Source organism: Pyxicephalus adspersus, chromosome 7 (genome assembly GCF_032062135.1).
Source record: "Pyxicephalus adspersus chromosome 7, UCB_Pads_2.0, whole genome shotgun sequence".
In the NCBI taxonomy this organism is placed as follows: Eukaryota; Metazoa; Chordata; class Amphibia; order Anura; family Pyxicephalidae; genus Pyxicephalus; species Pyxicephalus adspersus.
Genome location: NC_092864.1, coordinates 57,996,824 through 58,017,010, shown reverse-complemented (window position 1 = coordinate 58,017,010; position 20,187 = coordinate 57,996,824). Strand labels below are relative to the sequence as shown.

The 20,187-nt window shown below is 35.7% G+C and overlaps 1 protein-coding gene across 1 annotated transcript in view; it reads right to left on the bottom strand.

Moving 5' to 3' along the window:
- The window catches only part of TSPEAR (thrombospondin type laminin G domain and EAR repeats), a 69,302-nt gene that overhangs the window by 35,583 nt on the left and 13,532 nt on the right, over positions 1-20,187 (bottom strand). The window contains exons 2-6 of the mRNA XM_072418619.1: positions 13,182-13,399; positions 11,127-11,365; positions 5,118-5,208; positions 3,493-3,655; positions 2,951-3,082 (exon numbers count right to left, since the gene is read on the bottom strand). Of these exons, the coding sequence (XP_072274720.1) occupies positions 2,951-3,082; positions 3,493-3,655; positions 5,118-5,208; positions 11,127-11,365; positions 13,182-13,399 (843 nt within the window). The remainder of the gene's footprint in view (positions 1-2,950; positions 3,083-3,492; positions 3,656-5,117; positions 5,209-11,126; positions 11,366-13,181; positions 13,400-20,187) is intronic.

Genomic DNA, 20,187 nt, shown 5'->3' with positions numbered 1-20,187 from the left:
TTAAACTCATTTTGGCCCCTGAGCCAAAAAGTTTGCCACCCCTATTCTAGAATGACAGCCTTTACTGCAGAGGTTGTATTTGTTATTGATAAAGATATCTATCAAGATATAGATACATACCTAGACAAAAACACTGTTATTCTATCAAGTAATTATAGCATAGTCACCAGAACATATATTAAGACTTTTCAATTTATAATATGTGGGTCAGTTTGTTTGTCCTACACATTAATAAGGCAACACTGACTTAATATACCTTTTAAAGTCCACATAGGAGCTAATAATTCAGTCTTCACCCTTCTTTGAATTATTATTGGATGCACTAGGAATACCAATGGACAGAATAACACAATTCTGTCTGTGTGACAACTGATAGATTGTGCAGTGGGTGGCATGGTGGCTAGCACTGGTCCTATAGCACAAGCATCCCAAATCCAAATCTTGGCCAGGGTACAATCTGAATGGAATTTGTATATTTGCCTGTATTTCCTCCAGGTACTCTGGTTTCCTCCCACATCCCCAAAAACACAAGTGGTAGTTCAATTGGATTTCCCCTAAAATCAGCCTAAGATTAGATTAATGGTAATTGCCAATGGTAGGGTAATTAGTGAGCTCCTCTGGGAAAGGGTTAGTGACATGACTATGGACTCTGAAAAGTGCTGCAAAAGATACAGCAATACATAAATAAGTATATTATTAGAAAATATTTAAAAATTATTCAGCTAGTAAATGTGCTTGTGATGTCAACTATACCAGAAGGTTATAGGTTTGGGTAAAACTAGAATAGAATTTTATATCTCTGGCAGAATCAGACTGCTTCCAAAATAGCTCCACTTTGTTCCTAAAATAACACATAACAATTGAAATATATTTTCAGTTCCAGAATTATTATAATATTGGTCCCAATGATAGCATAATTGCCTTTTGTTCTCATCTTAGCCAATGCTATTTTGCGAAGCACAATCAGGTCTATCAATGTTCATCTGCTTTCAGAACAAAATGTTTTCTCTCTAAAATTTAGATTGTTTCAGCTTTACTGACAGTACAGGGAGCTGTTTGGACAAAAGCTCTAATCTCCTTTTCTCCTGGTCCTTGTTACAAAAACATTAACCTCTAGATGTTCCATAGTAAGATTAAGTTAAGAAGTTCTGTCAACAATAAAGAAATCTTTAAATTCCTTTTCTCTGCAGTAGTAAGTAAGCTTCTGAACATAATATGATTTTCATTAAGATTGATAGCAACAGATTGTATTCCTCTTCCACAGTACACACACTTTTAACTGTTAGCAGGGATTCTGCAGTTTGTAGCCTATGGATGACATACAACTAACTGTAGGTTATTGGTCTAGTGGGGGTTTTAAAACAATCATCCATTGTATATCCTAAACCAGGGCTATCTAACTCCTAGATAGTTATCTAAAGGCCATGATTTTCATAAAAACATGTCTGGCTCCTAACCCCCTGTGGACTGTAGTTGATAGCCCTGTTGTACACCTGATGTCCACTGGCTTGTGTTATTAGCAAAGCAGAGAAAACAGGGTGAAAAAAAAACCAAATTGGATTTTTTTAATTTGATCTGTTTTCCCGGGGATCGGCATGCTGTATACATAACTCTCGTTAGTTTTTCAGAATTTTGTGTTGATAGTATTTGTTTAAAATCAGTTTGAGATATTTCTGGGATCATTTAGAATTCTATGACTGGCACACCTGACCTAAAGTTTACCTCCTTCTGACATGCTTTAAGCAAAGCTCCATTGCTGTTTTGAGCCAACAAAAGAACCATATACACCTGTACACCTTGCTGCACATAAAAACACAATAATAACAATTAGTGGCGACAGTAAGTAAATATGTAAAGTCACTATTTTGGATCATGAAATGCTTTTAATCTGCAGCTTGGTCAAGATTGGTTTCCCTCCTGGTGCTTAGAACAAAAAAATCTGTGGTTATTGCTATATTGGTATGCAAGTACAGAGCCTCTAAATAATAATGGAATCATGTTTGACAAAATAACTGTAGGCTTTACCATTGATTGCCATTGCAATGTATGATCATAAGCAATGCAGGATGATACTCAAAATCTACAAAATGGTGGTCTAAAAAGTTACTCTGGTCATAGTGTAAATCTCCATTAATATGGCGGCTGCCCTACAGCTATAGAATGCTCTGTGGATAAAAAAGTGGGCCAAGGCAAAATGGCATTTTTAGAATTCTTCTAAGTTATAAGTCTTTCAGAGCTGATTGGCACTGCATAAAAATTAATGTGTGATATGAAAAAACATTACTGGGTCCAGTCATTTCAACAGAAGTAATGCTTATAAGGTAATCAAACACATAAAAAAGAAAGGTTTAAAATTCTATTGGAACAGTCAATGAATGGAGCTGAAGTATCAAGCTCTCATAGTACAAGATGTTGTACACACTTCTAAATTAGTTAATTAAATTTTTTTTAAAAGGTGTTATGTTTGAATCTGTTAGAGTATTCACCCTTAGTTTGTTATTACCCAATTCCCTTATGGAATTAGGTCACAATACACTTGAAATTGTTACTATCCAATAGGAAAAGGTATGCAGGAAGTGATGGTGTTAATTGCAAGCCCCCAGTTGGATAAACAAACTCTAGAGAACAGAGTGCATGTGGGACATCAAAAGGACATACAAAAGGGTTTTTTTCATATGTATAAAGTAAAATGTTTGAGTTCATATCATTTTTTTGATGGGGAAGCCATGGTTTAAGCTGGCTGGTCAATGGGAGGGCAAGGCTAATTGGAACCCAAACTTCAGATCCAGAGTCTTTCCCTGACAGAAAGGAAATTATTTAAAGCAACACAGTAATGTTAGAATATACAATATGGTGGACATTTACTGCTATTTTCCTTGTTGTATATTATTTCTGCCTATTTTTAGCTTGGTAAAAGGAACCATATACAATTACTAATCAGCAAACTTACTTTCAAGCACTGGGATCCATTTGATACCATTGCAGAGGAAGAGACCTTTCAGAGATGTGTCCATCCAGAATTGGGATATTTCACTGTTAGTACATGGAGGCTGAGGACCTAATGTTACTTTCATATCAGCTTCTGGAAACAACAAAACAAGGCACATTAATGACATGTTGTAGCTACAGACTTTGCTACTACTGTTAGAATAAACATATTGAGATAAAGAAAAAAAAAACACAAAGCAAAAAAAGAGCTGCTTGTGCTTATTATTAAAGTTCTTATTTGTTTTTTAAAGTGAACTATGATCAGTTGATGCATGCAATAAAATTCCATAAATTACCCTTTAAATACAATCTGTCTCCCAGTTTCATATTTTTAAATGTATGTTTTCTGATTTCCCTAATAATACAATCACCAGAGACTATTTAAATAACTAGTAAATATTATGAGAAATGATGAAAACATGGGATTGCTGCTAATGTACTTCTTACTAATCCTTTATTTTGCCCTAAACTAATTCCAATATATATTGTGATAAATCCGCTAACCATAAGGGTACATGAGCTGAATGCCATTGTCATCATCGGTCTTTAGTGGAAGATCTTTCAGCACTCCAGGGATGGACAGCTCTGCACGTCTTGGTTTGGCATTAGGGCATAGTGAGTATGTTGCATCAGATCCTGGTAGAAGGACAAGCTGTCTCAATAAGCCCTGGAAAAAAAAAACTGTTGCTTCAGCATCGCATTCTTTAAAAGTGCAGTTATATTCACTATCTGGAAATACATTCCAACTTCACAGAGAACCTGCTGGAAATAAGTTAAAAATAGTTACATAGAATACAATAGAACTGCACAGCCTTGCTGACTTGCCACCCAATTTGGATCTGAAAATATAGATCTGATTCAATCTTTGACCCCCTTTTATGTTCAATAAACCTTTGTGATAATCTTGGGTATTTTGAAATGACATCTTCACAGAGTTTTAAAGCTGAGTCTGCAGGTAGCATTTAACTAGATGTGGTCAAACTATCAAAACTATCAAAATTTTTTGCAAAGAAGTAACTGTAACACAGAGGAATGGCGCGTTAAGATACAATATTGTTTGTATTTCTGGGCTAATAAAAATAATGACAATTGCTCACTTTTCAGAAATCTCACCAAGGCAGGAAGAAAGGCACATTTTTCCAAGTGGAGACACATATATCAATAAAAACATATTTTTAAATTGCAATTAAAGCCTAGGTTCTAATCTTTCCCTATGCAATCCAAACTTAAAAAAACATTTTGCCTGGAGTTTGGCTAATGTTGCATGCTGAGTCCCCTACCATAACAGAGGTCTAAATAAAAAAAATATAAAGAAAGTGCATTTATTTACCTTTATATGGCAAAATGTATTTCTAAAATACATAAGTTAATTAGATGATAACACTTGTAACAGCTTGATAAGAAGGTATTATTATATATACTGTACATGCTTGTGTTATCACCTGGTAAAGAGTAAAGTAATATGTATTATATATGGCCAAAAGTTTGAGGATACATGAGGACTTCTAGCAAGGTTTTCCGCATTATTTTGGAATGTCTAAGATTAAGTCAACACAGCATTTTTGTGATCAGGTACTGATGGACCTAGCTAGCAATCAGCAGTGCTATATCACCCATAGGTTTATACAAATGTTAAGGTCAGGGCAATGTGTGGGTGACTTGAGTTCATCCACATCAAACTTGTCTTTTTCTTGATCCTTTGACGTGATCCTTTCTTAAACTGTTGCTTTAGGGGTGGAAGTACACAACTGTCAAAAGTGTCTTTGTATGATGTAGCATTACTAGTACTCTTCACTGGAAAAAACCTTAACTCAAGAAATGAAGGGATGTCCATGTGCACTTGGCCTTACAGTGTAGGGTGGATAGTCAGGTATGTACAATTCTTTTATATATATTGTAGTTAGCAATATGCACTAGAAACATCTGCACATTTATGTTGTATATTCCAAGGCTTCAAGTCACCACCAACACATCCTGGAGAAAGTCTAAAATGTCCACAGCTATTGTGATTTTTTGCTAATAGATTTAGTGAGCATCACAAGATAAAAACCCTTTTAACTTTGGAACCTGTAATTCTACCAATGACTTTGACTTTGAATTTACCATCCCAAAATTAGGTCAGTACGTACAGAGAAAAATCCTTTTCGTCTTCTTCTGTTACCAACATAAATCCATGAATTGGTGGTGTTCAAATTCACCGGAAATGGCTTGTTGAGAACACTAAACAGAGGCAAAAATACTAGACTTTAATATTAGTCATTACATTTATTTTTATTATGAATGTTTCTTTATACCTAATATTAATATAATTCATACATTCAATATACACAACATAGGGTTGCTTCTTGAAAACAGACGTATTCCCATATAATAGAAAAAATAATATTAAAACAAAGGTTGCCTATGAAAATCATATTGGGTATTCTACGCTCAGCAATCTTCCTGAGTTAGATGAATTCTAATTGGAACACCTTCTGACAAGTTTCTGAACTCATTAACAAAGGTGACTTGATGAATTTATTTCAAGTTAATGTTTATTGTTTGGGTGAAAATCATCCACTCCTCTAATATGCATAATTATTTTCACAGCATAGATCACAAACAAAGCAATTTAAGGACAGCATCAGAAAAATATTACATAAGGAGAAATATGTTAAAGAAACAGTTCCAGGAATATTGGCAGTAAAAGTTAAATATATAAAAACAATATAAAAGCAAGGCTTGTGCCTGTCCTCCTAGCTTAATGTTGGATGATGAGGGAATCCATTACATTAAAAGGTCAAAGAGGGAGTCTTGAGATTTGCTAGGAGTTAGGGCCAATCCCAACTTTTACAGGAAAAGTTGGGATTTTCAGAAAACTTCAGCTGTTTAATTCTCTGAATCTACTAATCGTGGTTTTTCAATAAATTAATCTTTCTATAAAAGATCTTTCTATTGCACATCTTGGTAAATGTTGGTTTGTCATGTTGTAACGTTGAATGTAAAATTTTGCTATGTACACCTTTCTTTGTGAAACTGTAATAAAATTTTATTGAAATAAAAAAGAATACTGTGAATGATTTATGTAATTATAATGCACCATCTCTTAAATTGACACATTTTGAAATTTTATTGGGGCATTACAATCCTATGTGTTCCAATAAAGACAAGATATGAATATATTTGTTATATCAGAAATGTAAAATGACATTTAAAAAATGCAATCCACAGTAGCCAGTAGGGAATTATCCTTCTAAATAATTTCACACACTCTCAGTTTGCTTTAATGAAGAAAACAACGTCCATTGTTTATAGAACTCAACACCTTAAATTGAAATGTATACATGTATGTGTCAGACATTTGAAATAAATAAAAAGACAAGTAGTGTTTCAAGGTGCGCATGCTTTTCTGTCTATTAGATCATAACCCATAGTGCTCTGGCAATTCCATATCATGTAGTAAGGCAGATCTTCAATACATGACCTTTCCTTCATATGTCTACCACTCCTTTTAAGCCACCAGAACTGGGGCAAAAATGCCTGGCAAAAGTCTGTATGGAGCTTACACGGGGGACTATTCGTTTATACATAAAACTATTACTATTACTTTCTTTCTTTTCAAGTCAGCAAGCCAGGGAAAAAAATACTTTTGCCCTAAAAAGGTGAACTGCTCTTTATATATAATTTATAATAGTAATTATATATAATTACTATATATATAATAATATTATAATAGTATATATATATATATATATATATATATATATTACAGTATTCCAGACTTTGTTCTGTTCTCGTCAGGTTTATAATAGGCTTTTCTACACTTCACATGTAATCACTTGTAGAGTTACGGCTACCTCTCAGAATTGTTCTGTAGAAGAAGTGTGGGCACCGAAAGCTCCTGAATTTTTTAAAGCATTTCTCTCTTAGGACTTTGCACATCTTAGTTTTAAGTTTACAAAAAAATATATAAAACTAACACAAGCAGTAAACTGAATATTTACTTCATTAGAATTAATAAAATTCAAAACATTGTCAACTGCTCCCTTTTTACTATACAAACAGGAAAATATCTATGAGCTATGCAAAAAGATCCCTACAAACAGAAATACATTTACAAACTTGGGTAAGTCACATAAAAGTCAAACCAGATATAATTATACAATAAAATACGTTTTACAAAGTGAGTCACCTGTACAATGGTGTCATGATGCCCATGTCACCAATTTCTCCACTTTTATCTTTTCTACTCCCACCCCTAAAAACATTTCTCTATTTGCTTTATATAAATATTCACAAATACTCCTTTCAAGAAATCCAGCCCGTGAAATAGTGCTCCTTCCGGGTAAAGTTAATTGGAATTGAATTCTTTTAACAAACTATGTCTGATCAAGATTTTACATTTTCTCTAAAAGGTCATCGTAGCCCTATTTTTAATGTTCAATATTATTGACATTTTCTAAAAAGAAAAATATGAATAGAATTAGTGGAATGTTTCTGACAGACAGCAACCAAGGCAGAACATTTTATATAGACGATCTTATTTAGATTAGTGGTCCCTAAACTTTTGCAGCTCATGGACCACTGAATCTACTGAGTCCTGTACCACTCAAAGGGGAAAAAAACTTTCCCCTGAGTGATGTCATAATGCCAAAACCCACCCACCCATCCATTGCAGGTCTGAGCCTGCGATGGGAGAGTGGGTGGGTTGCGTCCAGAGACACAACCCGTCCATTGCCCTGAGCCTGTGATCTGTACGGGAAACATGGTCCGTGACTTTGGCCGGTGCGCCCCCAAGCGGGGTCCTTCTCCTGATCCTGCAGGGGGGTGCACCGGCCAGAGCCGCAGACCACCACTGGTCTCCGTGCTCTCACTGCCCACCTGTCTAGTGGGCCACGGACCGGGGTTGGGGACCCGTGATTTAGATAACAGTACTACCCCCCTCCCTCCTTTGATCCATCATTTTAAAATGTACCATACATCATAAATGTGTATATATGCAAAAATAAGTAGGTGTTACAGGGGAAAGTCTATTTTATCTCTAACAGAGATCACAGTATTTTCCCTGACAATACCTTAATTTGCCTTTCTTGCCATAAGGATGGAGCCATATTTGTTCAGGTACTCTCCTGGATATGAGATGCTAGTGGTTTAGAGAGATGATACCATCATGGTAAACCTGGTTCCTGTATAGTTTTTGTGTATATTCCCAATTATTATCCCTCTGCTACAATCTCCCACCTTGTAACTTACTACAAAATGACAATGGTAATCCCGTTCCCTGGGGAGAAGGAGACTGGGGAAATGCTTTCTCCTGCCTGTAGCAAAATAAAGACATAATCCCATTCTAGGCAAAGTAATTTGACTAGAAAGAACTGTTTTTAAATAATAATTGTTAGAACGCTTTTAATCAATGCTGTAAGGCAAATTTCTTTCTTAAACCTCTTGATTTAAAAAAAATGTTCTTGTCATGTTAGCAACACATATATTATATAAACCAATTAACAAAAGTTTAATATATCCACAGCATCAAAGTATTTTATGTTTATTACTAATCTGACCTTGTGATAGCTTTACGATGCTTAAAATAATCCATATAAATTTAGTTGGGTCCTTGTTTTTAAGTATGAAGATTGTACCTCTCGTCTCCGTATCCAAGCTTCATTTATTACTTTAGTACTCCTCACCTTTATCAAATGTGGCTCAAACATTTCTCTTCTTTAGCAAAAGAATATATTGGAAGTATTTAGATATGCAAATTGTAAAATCATACAGGTGTTCTTCAACTAATAATACATTTTAAAAAATGCTGTAATTTTATTTAATATTTAATATATATTAATATTTAAATGTAAGCTGTACATAACAGAATACATATGCAGAACTTAAAAATGAGTAAATATAGATCAAAGCAATGTGTAAAAGAGTTTACTTCAAAAAAGGGGAAGAATTTTAATTTATGTCTATGTTTGTTGTGATAGTAGATATGTTATGTATGGCAGCCAGTTTCTTTGTGCTTTAGAAAACTTTGGGGGATCCTGCTGAATGTTACCAACTAGAATTCTGGCTTTTATTAGTGGCCCCATTTTTAGCCTATTGGGGCAAAACAATAGATAGAATGCTAAGATGCTTTTTTCAAGTGCTTCTATACCACCCTCCTAACCTGCTGGCATCCCTGAGACTTTTGGTTAATATGTTTATTTCTATTTGTGCCTACATGTTTAGTTGCCAGGCTTTAGCGCTGTCACATAGAAGTAGGATGATGATCCTCGGCTCCATGTAAACTCTGAGCCAGAGTATAATATCTAATATCAGCAATGCTATTGCCATGTGTGCTTTGAGCAACATACTGGATTAATATAAGGCTTGACTACATTTATTTTATCTGCTGTTTTTTTAAACTTTCATTTCAAGTTTCATTAAAATGCAAACTGGATACAGATAGTCTATTTATCTTTAAATGTAGTTGACTGAAACTGCTTTTGGTTGCTTTGTATATAACAAATAATACATAACAGTAGCTTTTCGTAACATCTAGATTTGTTTTACATATATACATTTGTTTTGATATATATATATATATATATATATATATATATATTTATATATTTAAATATACATATACAAATTATGCAGAGCAAGCTTTATGCGTGTAGCGATATTCCCATAGTTTAAGTAGGACTCCTGATATTGTCTTTTAAATGCAGCTTTCTTTTACTTGGAAGTCATAGGCTCTTCTTTTCCTGTCTATTCATTGGACCTTTTGCCCTTTGCAAAGAAGCTCTCCAAAGACATTTGTTCGTTACTCATTTATGCTAGCTCGTGAGCTTCATTTTTGATGCACCGTATCACGTGACCGAGACGAGCATTTTTGCTAAATAAAAAAGTCTTTAAGACTCTGATAATCAATAAAATATTTTTTGTCTGTATTTCTGTGCGGCCCAGTACCAAATGACCGAAGGACTGCTGGTTGGGGACCACTCCTCTAAAAGACAGAACGTGAAGTTTTTTTTACCAGAACAGGGAGTGAAAATATGCTTTCCAATAAGAATTATTTTTGTGTCCAAAACAAGAGCAAAAACTTTTCACATGGGTTTTACCTATACCATGCTTCATCCAAACCTAGAAAAAGTATTGACTTTAGATATACCTAAACGAGTGGCCATACATGGAGGCACAATCTCCCTCCCTCTAGCAAATCCACAGCACCACATAACCTTGCAAGGCCCACTTTGTTGCATGCCCACCTAGCATGTTAAAGAAAATGGGAAGAGAGAGTTGATCAATTTATTGTTTTTCCTGATAGCAGCTGGCCAGTGGGATCAGTGAGTACTACCGTTGGAGATCTGTCTTGGACATGTCTATGCATAGAGCTTTAGGATCATCAAGTGCATTAAAGGTTGATTGTGATGAATGATACATCAGCTAAAAAAGCTCTAGAAACCAGAAGGATGATTAAAGTGATCTGTTGTCATGTTGTAACAGCACTTTGTGAGGAGCTGGGAGCACACATTTTTGATAAGCTTTTTACCCTATAGGCTCAGGTGTTTGTGATGAGTGCTGTGAATAGAATAAATTTATGTTCATATTACAACATAAAAAAGAAGTGGAGGCCACCATGAAGGGAGCCAAATCTTGTTTATTTCCCCCAACAGCAAAAAAAGTAATGGATGGCTTTCACCACTAACAGGCAACCACTATTCAGGTTACAGGGATGGAGTTTTTCAGACCATTCTTCTAGTGCAATGGTTCCCAACCTTATGAGGCTTCCAGACCACTAAATGCACAGACTCTGCACTGCACATGCGCAGGGAAGAAACTTCCCCCTAGAGTGACGTCATGATACCAGAAGCTGCCCACTCTCTCATCGCAGGTCTGAGCTTGAGATGGCAGAGTGGTGGGTGGGTTGTGTTTCCGCGGCTCTGGCCAGTGCACCCCCCCAGCAGGGGTCCTTCTCCTGACCCCCCTGGTGGGTGCTCCGGCCAGAGCCAGGGAGGTTGAGGACACCTGCTCTGATATATAATACTGCCTACAGCACAACAGAGGACCAGTACATGATTTAGGCACATTTACAGTCAACCTACTGTATGACATAATCCGTTTAAAGTGTCTTTCAAATATCATTTAGAGCACACAAGGGAATATTACACTCAACTTACATTTCTGTTGGTATATTGCAGTCAATGGTAAGGGTGACAGAAGTGCCAGACACAGCTAAAACCAATGTGTGCCATCGATCATCAGCCAATGAGATACTTCGAAAAGTAACTTTACTTTGCCATTCATCAGGGTACTCTTTGTTCCGAAACAGAAAATGTAGCTTGTTTTCAGAGTACCTTAGTCCAAGAAGAACATGTCTGCTTTCTTCAGTGATTATAGTGAACAAGTATTCATTCTTCTGTTAAAAAAAAAATTGTATTTAGTATATTATATTTACACAAAACTTTCTAAGATGTCTATTTATAAATGTTTTTAATATAAGGTTCTCCCAACTTTTAGCCACAATTCATACACTTTTTATGTTGGATTCAACTAGTAAAGTGTATGAAATATAAGTAAGTTATTTCATTTGATTAATTTCCTAATTGCAAAATCAGGTAAGTTATGGGTAAAATTTGGGTGAATATTGGGTAAAAACATTTATAAATAGAGCCCTGTGTGTACTGTACATTTTATAGATCTAAACATGAATCATTTCAGTACATTATTGGTAGTGACTGTAGGGCATGCCTTGGTAACCAAAGAGAAAACATTTCAACTTTACCATACACCATGATTACCATTACATTTACAGACTTGTTATTGATTTTTTCAGCTCTAGAAACATGATTTCATTATGTATTATTATTATAAGTTATGAAACTCTTAAAAAATAATTTAAAAACAGTAAGTTACTTTACGAAAACTCTCACCTCTGACAGCTGTCTGTAAACTTTTGATCAAATTATCTTGGCTAAATTCCTTTCTGTGATTTAGGTAAAAATGCTAAAGATCCTTTCTATTCTTAATAGTTTCTACAAAGCAACTTAGCTGTGTGTCTTACAAAGATTCAGGTATTCCGCTGTAGCAAAGGAAAGAGGTTTAGAAGGGCTTAGGGTTGGTCTTAGAAGACAAGGTTTAAGCTGAAGATATTTGGAGCTTTAGGATATTGTCACTCTGCCATTTAAAGCGGAATGCCAGTCAATCAGCTAACCCTACTGTGAAAGTGCAAATCTTAAATCTAGGTTTATCTTCAAAACGATTTGTAATTAACCCCTGACACTGAAAAAAACAGAAAAATGATCTGAGAATTTATTATGGTAGCTCTGCAGTTCTGTTTGTCATCTTCCTTTTTATCAGTCCCTGAATGGGTAATACATAATGAAGTGCATCCTGTACGCTTATTGTAACCTGCTGTACCATCTCTCTCCTCAGTTCTCAGTGACCTATACATGTTAGATTGACAGCAACATGGACACAAACAGTTTATAATCTTAGACTTTTCCCTAAATATTCTATCAAGTTATCTATTAAATGATAACGTAAATATCCCACAATTGTACTAGATGTATTGCAAACCATATTTCTCTTCCAATTGCAATTATGGTAATATTACAGGTAAATGTTTTGTTTTTTTTAAATATTTGAGTAATTTATAGAACCAAATATTAAATTCGAATTTTTGCATTCTAGTAGACTACCCCAAAAAAATACCAGAGCATTCTGGTATTCCTTACTGCTTTAGAATATCATCTTGACGGTATCAGGAACAGTTTTAGAACAGATTAGGATTACTTTGGATTATATCAAGAATAGTGGTAGAATAAGGCTACGTACACACTTGCAATATTTCTTGTTTGGGCTCAGGGCCGATATCGGACGAGAATCTGGCGTGTGTACAGCGCCCGTCGTCCAAAATGACCGTCCTGGCGGATCCACGTACGATGGAGACAAACGATCATAAAGGAAGTGAAGGGGGAGAACGCACAGCAGGGTGCTGGCCTGTCATTCTCCCCCTCCCCTCATCATAGAGCAGAACGATGCTGTATGTACAGCACTCGTTCATGCATCCTGCAGTCCTTAGTCGTTGGAAAGGATTGTGAAAGATCCTTTCCAACGACAATTATTGCATATGTGTACCCAGCTTTAGGGTTACGTTTGGGAAGACAGATAAGTCTAGAATGCTCCACAATCCAACAGTGGCAATAAGATGTGGTATAAAATAGGATGGTCACCTTGGGTGGAAGACTGGGGATCTTCATTGTAATAACAATAGAAAACTCCTCTGGGAAGAGATTACAGTTTTGGAATAGACGTGATGATGGAAAACTCAAAACATGGGGAGATCCTGAAAGATGGAATCCACGGACTCCTTGAGACTGAACCATTTTTAACCCTGCCAAAGATTTGTTCGGGGTGATAATTTCAGACAGCATGTCCAATGGTTGGAGGTCTATAAAAAACAGTGACACACAATTATTAAATGAGGCAATTCTCATACATAAGTTCATATATACCTAATACAACAAAATAAGTATCAGTATTTTACTTACCTAAAACTGTTATCAAATAAGATTACAAAAGTAATAGCATTAGATGTAAATATTATAATACAAAATAATAAAAAAAGTCTTAAGTAACTGTTCATCATGTAAAATCAATATGAATTTAATATAAAAACACTGAGATGCTAAAATGTAAATACATTTGTTCCAGACGTCAATATTTAAAAGTCTATGGCCAGACTATGCAGTTGTTAAACAAACTTCATTTTCTTAAATAGCAGTGTAAGAAGTTTAAACAAACCATCCCTGACCTCCAAGTTACGTTGTCTTATAACTCAAAGTTACATCAACTTAAAAACTATTTGCCTAGTTTTGCAGAGAGTGGGAAAGTTTTTAGTGTTATCCAGGGCTAAGTTAGAAAGATTTCCCCTCACTTCCTGTGAAACTTATAACATTTAACCAGCCAGGAAGGGTAACTTTCCAAGATGAATATAAATATGGTTTTACCTAGCAGGGTAGATAGAAAGCTAAAACCCTCCTCAGATTTTAATTTCTATTTATGTGCTTTTTTAAAGTTTTTGTAATGGAGCCTAAAATAGCAGAAAGGGGGTTCTAACCTTTCCTAGTCTATCCAAAAGTAAAAAAAAGTTTTGACTTGACATACTTTTTAGAGATCACAACAAACAGAATCTAGAGTCCGGGGACAGTCCAGTTTTACAGTTTTAAAACATGTGATGTTTGCTTACAGCAGAGCAGGGGACCAACATTTAACATTCCCTTGGAACCAAATAATCCTCTTATTTGTACTAACCAAACTTAGCTTGTCTTTAGTACACAGCCACTGCCTGTAGTGTCCATTACCAAGAAGCTTATCCACACTGCTAACTTTCGTAAATAACAACTATCAGCCAGTTATCATGGAATGAGCAGGGAGCATTTTAATATGTTTGTGGTCCCAGGTTTGTTGTGCTATGTTTTTAACTTTCCTTTTAGGAATTAGTACTTTTAAGTTATCCTCTGGTTTTCTCACAGCTGTAGCACAGTGACTTTAGACAGTTTCAAAAGAATTCTCACTTAATTTCTAAACTTTCAGCCTTTGAACTTGTTCTTGTTGGTCAAGTTGTACACCTGTAAATATGAGTTGTAGAAATGTATTAAATGTGGTATGCAACTGAAGATAGGAAACCAACCAATGGAAAAACTAAATCAGTACAAGACTAAGTTCTACTGAGTTCATTAATTCCGATAGGCACAACTCAGTGTACACATTAGGAAGATTGAGGGCAGGCTGGTAAGATAAATGATATTCATTTTACAATAGTATGTTTTTCAACCTATGTGTTCCTGACAAACACTTTTTTTACTCCGGATTAAATTTTTTTATTAAGGAAAGGAAAAACACAGCTAGATTTTCTTCTTGCCCTTTTTTAAAGAAAGGGAGGGTGGCATTAGGTAATATAGATTTGTGTATACCGAGAGATCCTCCATGAAGCACCCACTACCATTACCACTCACATTTTGGCCTTTTCATTTGCTTCCATCATGTTTTTTAACATTCTATGCACATCCACCACTCCCTTATCCTCTTCTTTACATCATGTTTTTTGATACAAACAAGAAAGTGTTTTCTGACACCTGTGACTTGCATTTGTATGCTGCCACATTTATTGGAAAATGTTACCATGAACTTGCCTGAAATAAGAGATGGATGTCTGCTTTGTTCATACATTCTACAGTAGAGATACAACATCAGATAAAAGCTGCACAGACTACATGATAAACACCAGGAGTCCTTAGACAGCCTTGAAGTACATTCATCTGCACTGACACACATATTTGAACACATCACTGGGAATATTGGTATTGTGGTTGAACACTAACATGCTCCAGATAAAAATTAAGCATAGAAATGATTATGTTACCTGTCCATCATCAGCAACAAATGAAAGATGTCTTCAGCTGATCAAATAAGCAACATTCAGGCAAAGATATAAAGGCTGCACATCAGCCAAACAAACACTAAGCACAGCAGTCATCCCGCTGCGGTTCTCTACACCTGACTAAGCTGCCTTATCAGCTCCATACAGCATTGGATTGTCCAACCACACAAGCAGGAGTTTACTTTCATTCGCATTTAAGCCCAATCCAAGACCATTTTCCTAATTCCGCAGTGTGAGATTAACATTATAACATTAATTTTTTTTGTATTTTACGTACTTTGTGTTTTATTGTTGTGTCCATATTAGGGAGTTCCCCTCATTTGATGTCTTTGTGACAATTATTGAACAGGATTTCATGAACCTGGAAACGGACAAGACTGATGAGCACCCTAGGCTTTGCCTGGGGTTCCTAAAGCTGTAGCTGATTGAGCTCCTATAAAATGGTACCTGCATAGGTTTAGTTCCAACACCAATTGCTAAAGCAATATGTACCATCTCTGTAACTTGAACAGGAAATGAGTGGAATCTTTAATTGGGCGCAATGGTTTCAGTGGTGGCTGTCAAACGTTCAGCTGTCATGTCCTTGTGATTGAGAAAGTCTCCTCAATGGGAAGACTAACTCTGCCTCGTTCTATTTAAAATTATAATATAAAAATCATTGCTTTCCACTTTTATATTTCAAATGCACACGTTTCTACAATCATTTCCCCTGCTTGATGCTATTCATTAAAACAAGTACTTCTTACAGACGTTATAAGGTCCTACAAATATTTGTGTTAATTATGTGAAATATCTAAATAAATCAATGTTATTTACACATCGTGACATTTTAAAAATAGATAAAAGTGGAATAGAAACAAAGTTTTTCTTTTCATCTGTCTGATCTGCTTGTAATATCAGTCACATAATCAATTCAGTATAAGCAATCTGTCCACAACTAAGTGCTTCATTTATTGCATTGATCCACACCTCAGTATCATGCTCTTTTTTATGTTCATTTAATGAATTCAAAGCATTGGCTCATGCTCAAAATTTTTAAAAGTTTATCATTATTTGCTCAGCTCTGATTCCACAAGTGTAAGAAACATTTTACTCAGTATAAAGTTATATCAAAATTGATACAAACTAAAACAGACTTAGATCTGCCCACAATAAAATTGTGCAAAGCAAATTTAGCTGTCATTATAATGTTCGAGTATGCATATCATGGCACACCTCAACTCCAATTGTGTTGTCCTTCAACACAGTGGGTGACAGTGGGTCAAAAATCCTGCTAGCTCTTAGTCCACCAGGGACAACCCCATTTATTTCTTCCCCACATGAGCCCCATGGATATCCTCTTTTGGAGTTGCATTGTCCATAATACCTTGCTTCATTCTCAGCATGCCAAGCTTGAGCCAAGCTGTACAATGGCATGTGTCTTGTATTGTACAAAAAAAAGACATCAGCAAAAAAGTTTTCGACAAAAGAGACTTTGCTAAACTCTTGATAATTTGTTTGTGAGTGGAGTTCAGTGTTGTCTGGTGTACCTTAACTTTTACCAATTAACCAAGCTAAACTGATGTAAATACTTAGTTTTATTGCTGATTTTGTGTTGTATACAGCAGTGGTCACCAACGTTTTCAGTCCCACGAACCACTAAAACCACCTGCTCCCGACCGTGCATGAGCAGGGAGCTGGTTGTCACTTAAAGGGGGAGAAATCTGCCCCAGAGTGACTTCATTATGACATAACCCCACCCATCGCAGATCTGAGCCTGCAATAGGAGAGTGGGCAGGTTGTGTCCAGGGACACAGCCTGCCCACTACCCCGAGCCGTACGGGGGACATGGTCCGCGGCTGTGGCTGGTGCATCCCCCCAGCGGGGTCCTTCTCCTGACCCTACTCAGGGTTCCCCAGCCAGTGCCACGGACCACCAAAATTTTCTTGTGAACCACCAGTTAGCGACCGCTGGTATAGAGTACACTTAAATCTCTTTATTTTTGACTGAGATGTATTTTCTTTAACATTATGATTGGAAGATTTCCCAAGCATGACCATGCAACTTGGTCTTCTGTATATTTACCATCCATAATGTTGTGTTATAAACACATTTCAATAACCTTGCTTTTTCCTACCACAAAAACATCGTTAAAACTGCAACACTGTGCCTTGATGGCTCCGTACATTGCTGTTTTCAAGTGTTTATTACATGATGCCTTATTACATTTAATTCCCTTCTAGTTTCTATTTTTTATGCTTTTCCTGCTCATTTTGTCAGGTTCCCCAGGGCTCCTTCTCAGTTCTATTTCTGGAGGCAGCTAGTATATCTAGACATCAAGAGAACATACCTCTTAAAAACCAGGTTCCTTTGAAAAGAATCAGCTCCAGCAAGGCTAGGATGGAAATATCTGCTTTTTCTCGGAGGGTTCATGAGGGTTAGATGGAACTTCTGAGAAATATCTTTAGCGGCTGCCTCCAGAGCCCTTATTCAGCCAGAAGAATAAGGTAGAGTACAAAAATAAGTTTTGTCTTCTCAAAGCGCCCTTTTTCGTCTTCAAGACAATGTGAAGTTAGGGGTATGGATACAATCTTGCAGCAATTATTTAAAATTACTATTTCTAGGTCAAACAGTGACGTTCAAAGGTCCTTTTATGTTTTTTTTTTCATTGAAGAAATTGTTTATTAGGTAGGACAACTCCCTGCAGTTTAGTTTGTCATTGATGGTCATGTATTATTCTGCCAAGCACCATTGTACCTAAATTTTGTAATTTACATAACAAAGGTTATTTAAACACAGTTTTAGTAGTACCCATTTTTTTACAATTACTTTAGTACAAAATTAAGTGCAAATAATTCCTGAATAAAAATCAGAGCTGTCTTGTGTGTTATCTCAGAAAGTCTAATTGGCCCTCCCAGTTGTGATCTTGAAACTACAGAATAATTAATCTTTATGTTATGGTAAATGTTTAGCAGAAGAGAGATGGGCAGGAATGACACCATGCAGTGCATACAAATACTGTGTGTTGACAGCTCAAAATAGGAATTAGAAATGAGTACATTTGTAGAGAATACAAGGTATTTTTGTATTGTCAGGGTGTTTAAAAATATAAAACATGGGGAAATGAGCATGTATTGCAAAAGTTGTGCTTTTTGTGCACTGACATAACTTTTAGTTTTAACCAGTACAGTGCAAAACAGAAACCTAAAGTTTTAATCTTTGACGTAATGATAAATCAATTATTTGCTTGCTCGTGTCTATAAGACATGCAACTTGTCTGTAAACTATAAATGACAGCACAAAATTACCAGAAATTGCTGTTGCCTTCAAGTCTCATATTGACCTGTTGGTGCAAAAGTCTAATTTATGACTTTACAGATTGCAGTATAGTCTTACTTAGGTTTAATTTCAGCCTTAGGATTCAGATCCATCACATTTGCCCTATGGAAACATATGAAAGTTATTGTCTTGCAATGAATTTTCGCACATTATGAAGAGTCAGGTCTCGGGAGATCTTACTCATCTTATCCATGTTAAAGCTTTGATATAAAATAGTGTCATCTAATCCCATAATCCTAAAGTAATCAGAGGAAGTCAAAAACAGCTGGAATGCTTCAAAATCTTTATATCCAATGTTTTATTTATTAGGCTGACCTAGGAGGACTAACCTGTAAAGTATTTTTGTAGATCGATATCTTTGCTTGGAGATTTCCAAGAAGATACTTTATTTTGTTTTTCTAAAGCAGATCTGTTACTAAAATTAAATGAATCTATTTATACCATGTATACTGCACATCATCAGAGCACTTGTCAGCCTTCACAATGCTCCTAACTTGCCACTAAAAAAAAAATGTCCTCCGTGATGCTTAGGCAAACTAGATGACATAAGCTAAGGCTAAAAGGATTGTTATGTTTACAGTATATCATTAAACATTGCTGATTATGAATTCTGCAACTGATGAATTCATCAACAAACAAAAGAGAATAAACAGTAAGCAAAGTCTGCATATATAATATCTTACAATGAGCACATCATTAAAAATCTGTTAGTTTTACTAATTAGTAAAGGTAGATTATTATTCACTCTATAAGTATTTAATCCACAAAGCATATTAGTAAATTGATAAAAACTCATTTAAAGGGCTGTTTTATACTGATATAGAGCACAGCAACGCCCCACAAATTAGGTATAGCAAAGAGTTTGTAACAGCTTTTTGGTGCAAATGAATGCTACATGTTTTAATGGTTACAGGTCTAATCATAGTGGTTCCCAGATTCTAGATTTGCTCTAATGGGTGCAGGTTCACCTAATATAGTCTACCTTATTGAATCATGAAGAGCTTTGATGAATCAGGCCCAATGTGTTAAAAATTGGAACTAAGTATCAAATAAAAATTTAAAATTTGGAAACTAAACTAAAGTATCCCTGCAAACAGTGCCTATAGTACATACAAGTACCATATGACACTGTAATACAATGATTGGGACATAACATTTAGCTGTTAAATACAATACACTCCTGTGTCACCTGTGCCTTGGGTGCTCACATTTATATATGAATTAATATTATAACTGAATAAAACAGGTCTCATCCCTATCTCTAAAATCACCCATAAGCTTAACATGTTAATGTCATTTTAAAAAAATCAAACTTTTTAATTCTGCAGCTTTTCATTAAATTAAAAAAACATATTCAGCCACTTCCTGTTATGGATCAATACTATCTCCCCTGGCCGCTAATGGAGACTTCCAACAACTGTGCCAACCCACTGCATGGGTCTGGTCCATTACCAGTAAACCGATCCAGAGCCAGGGTG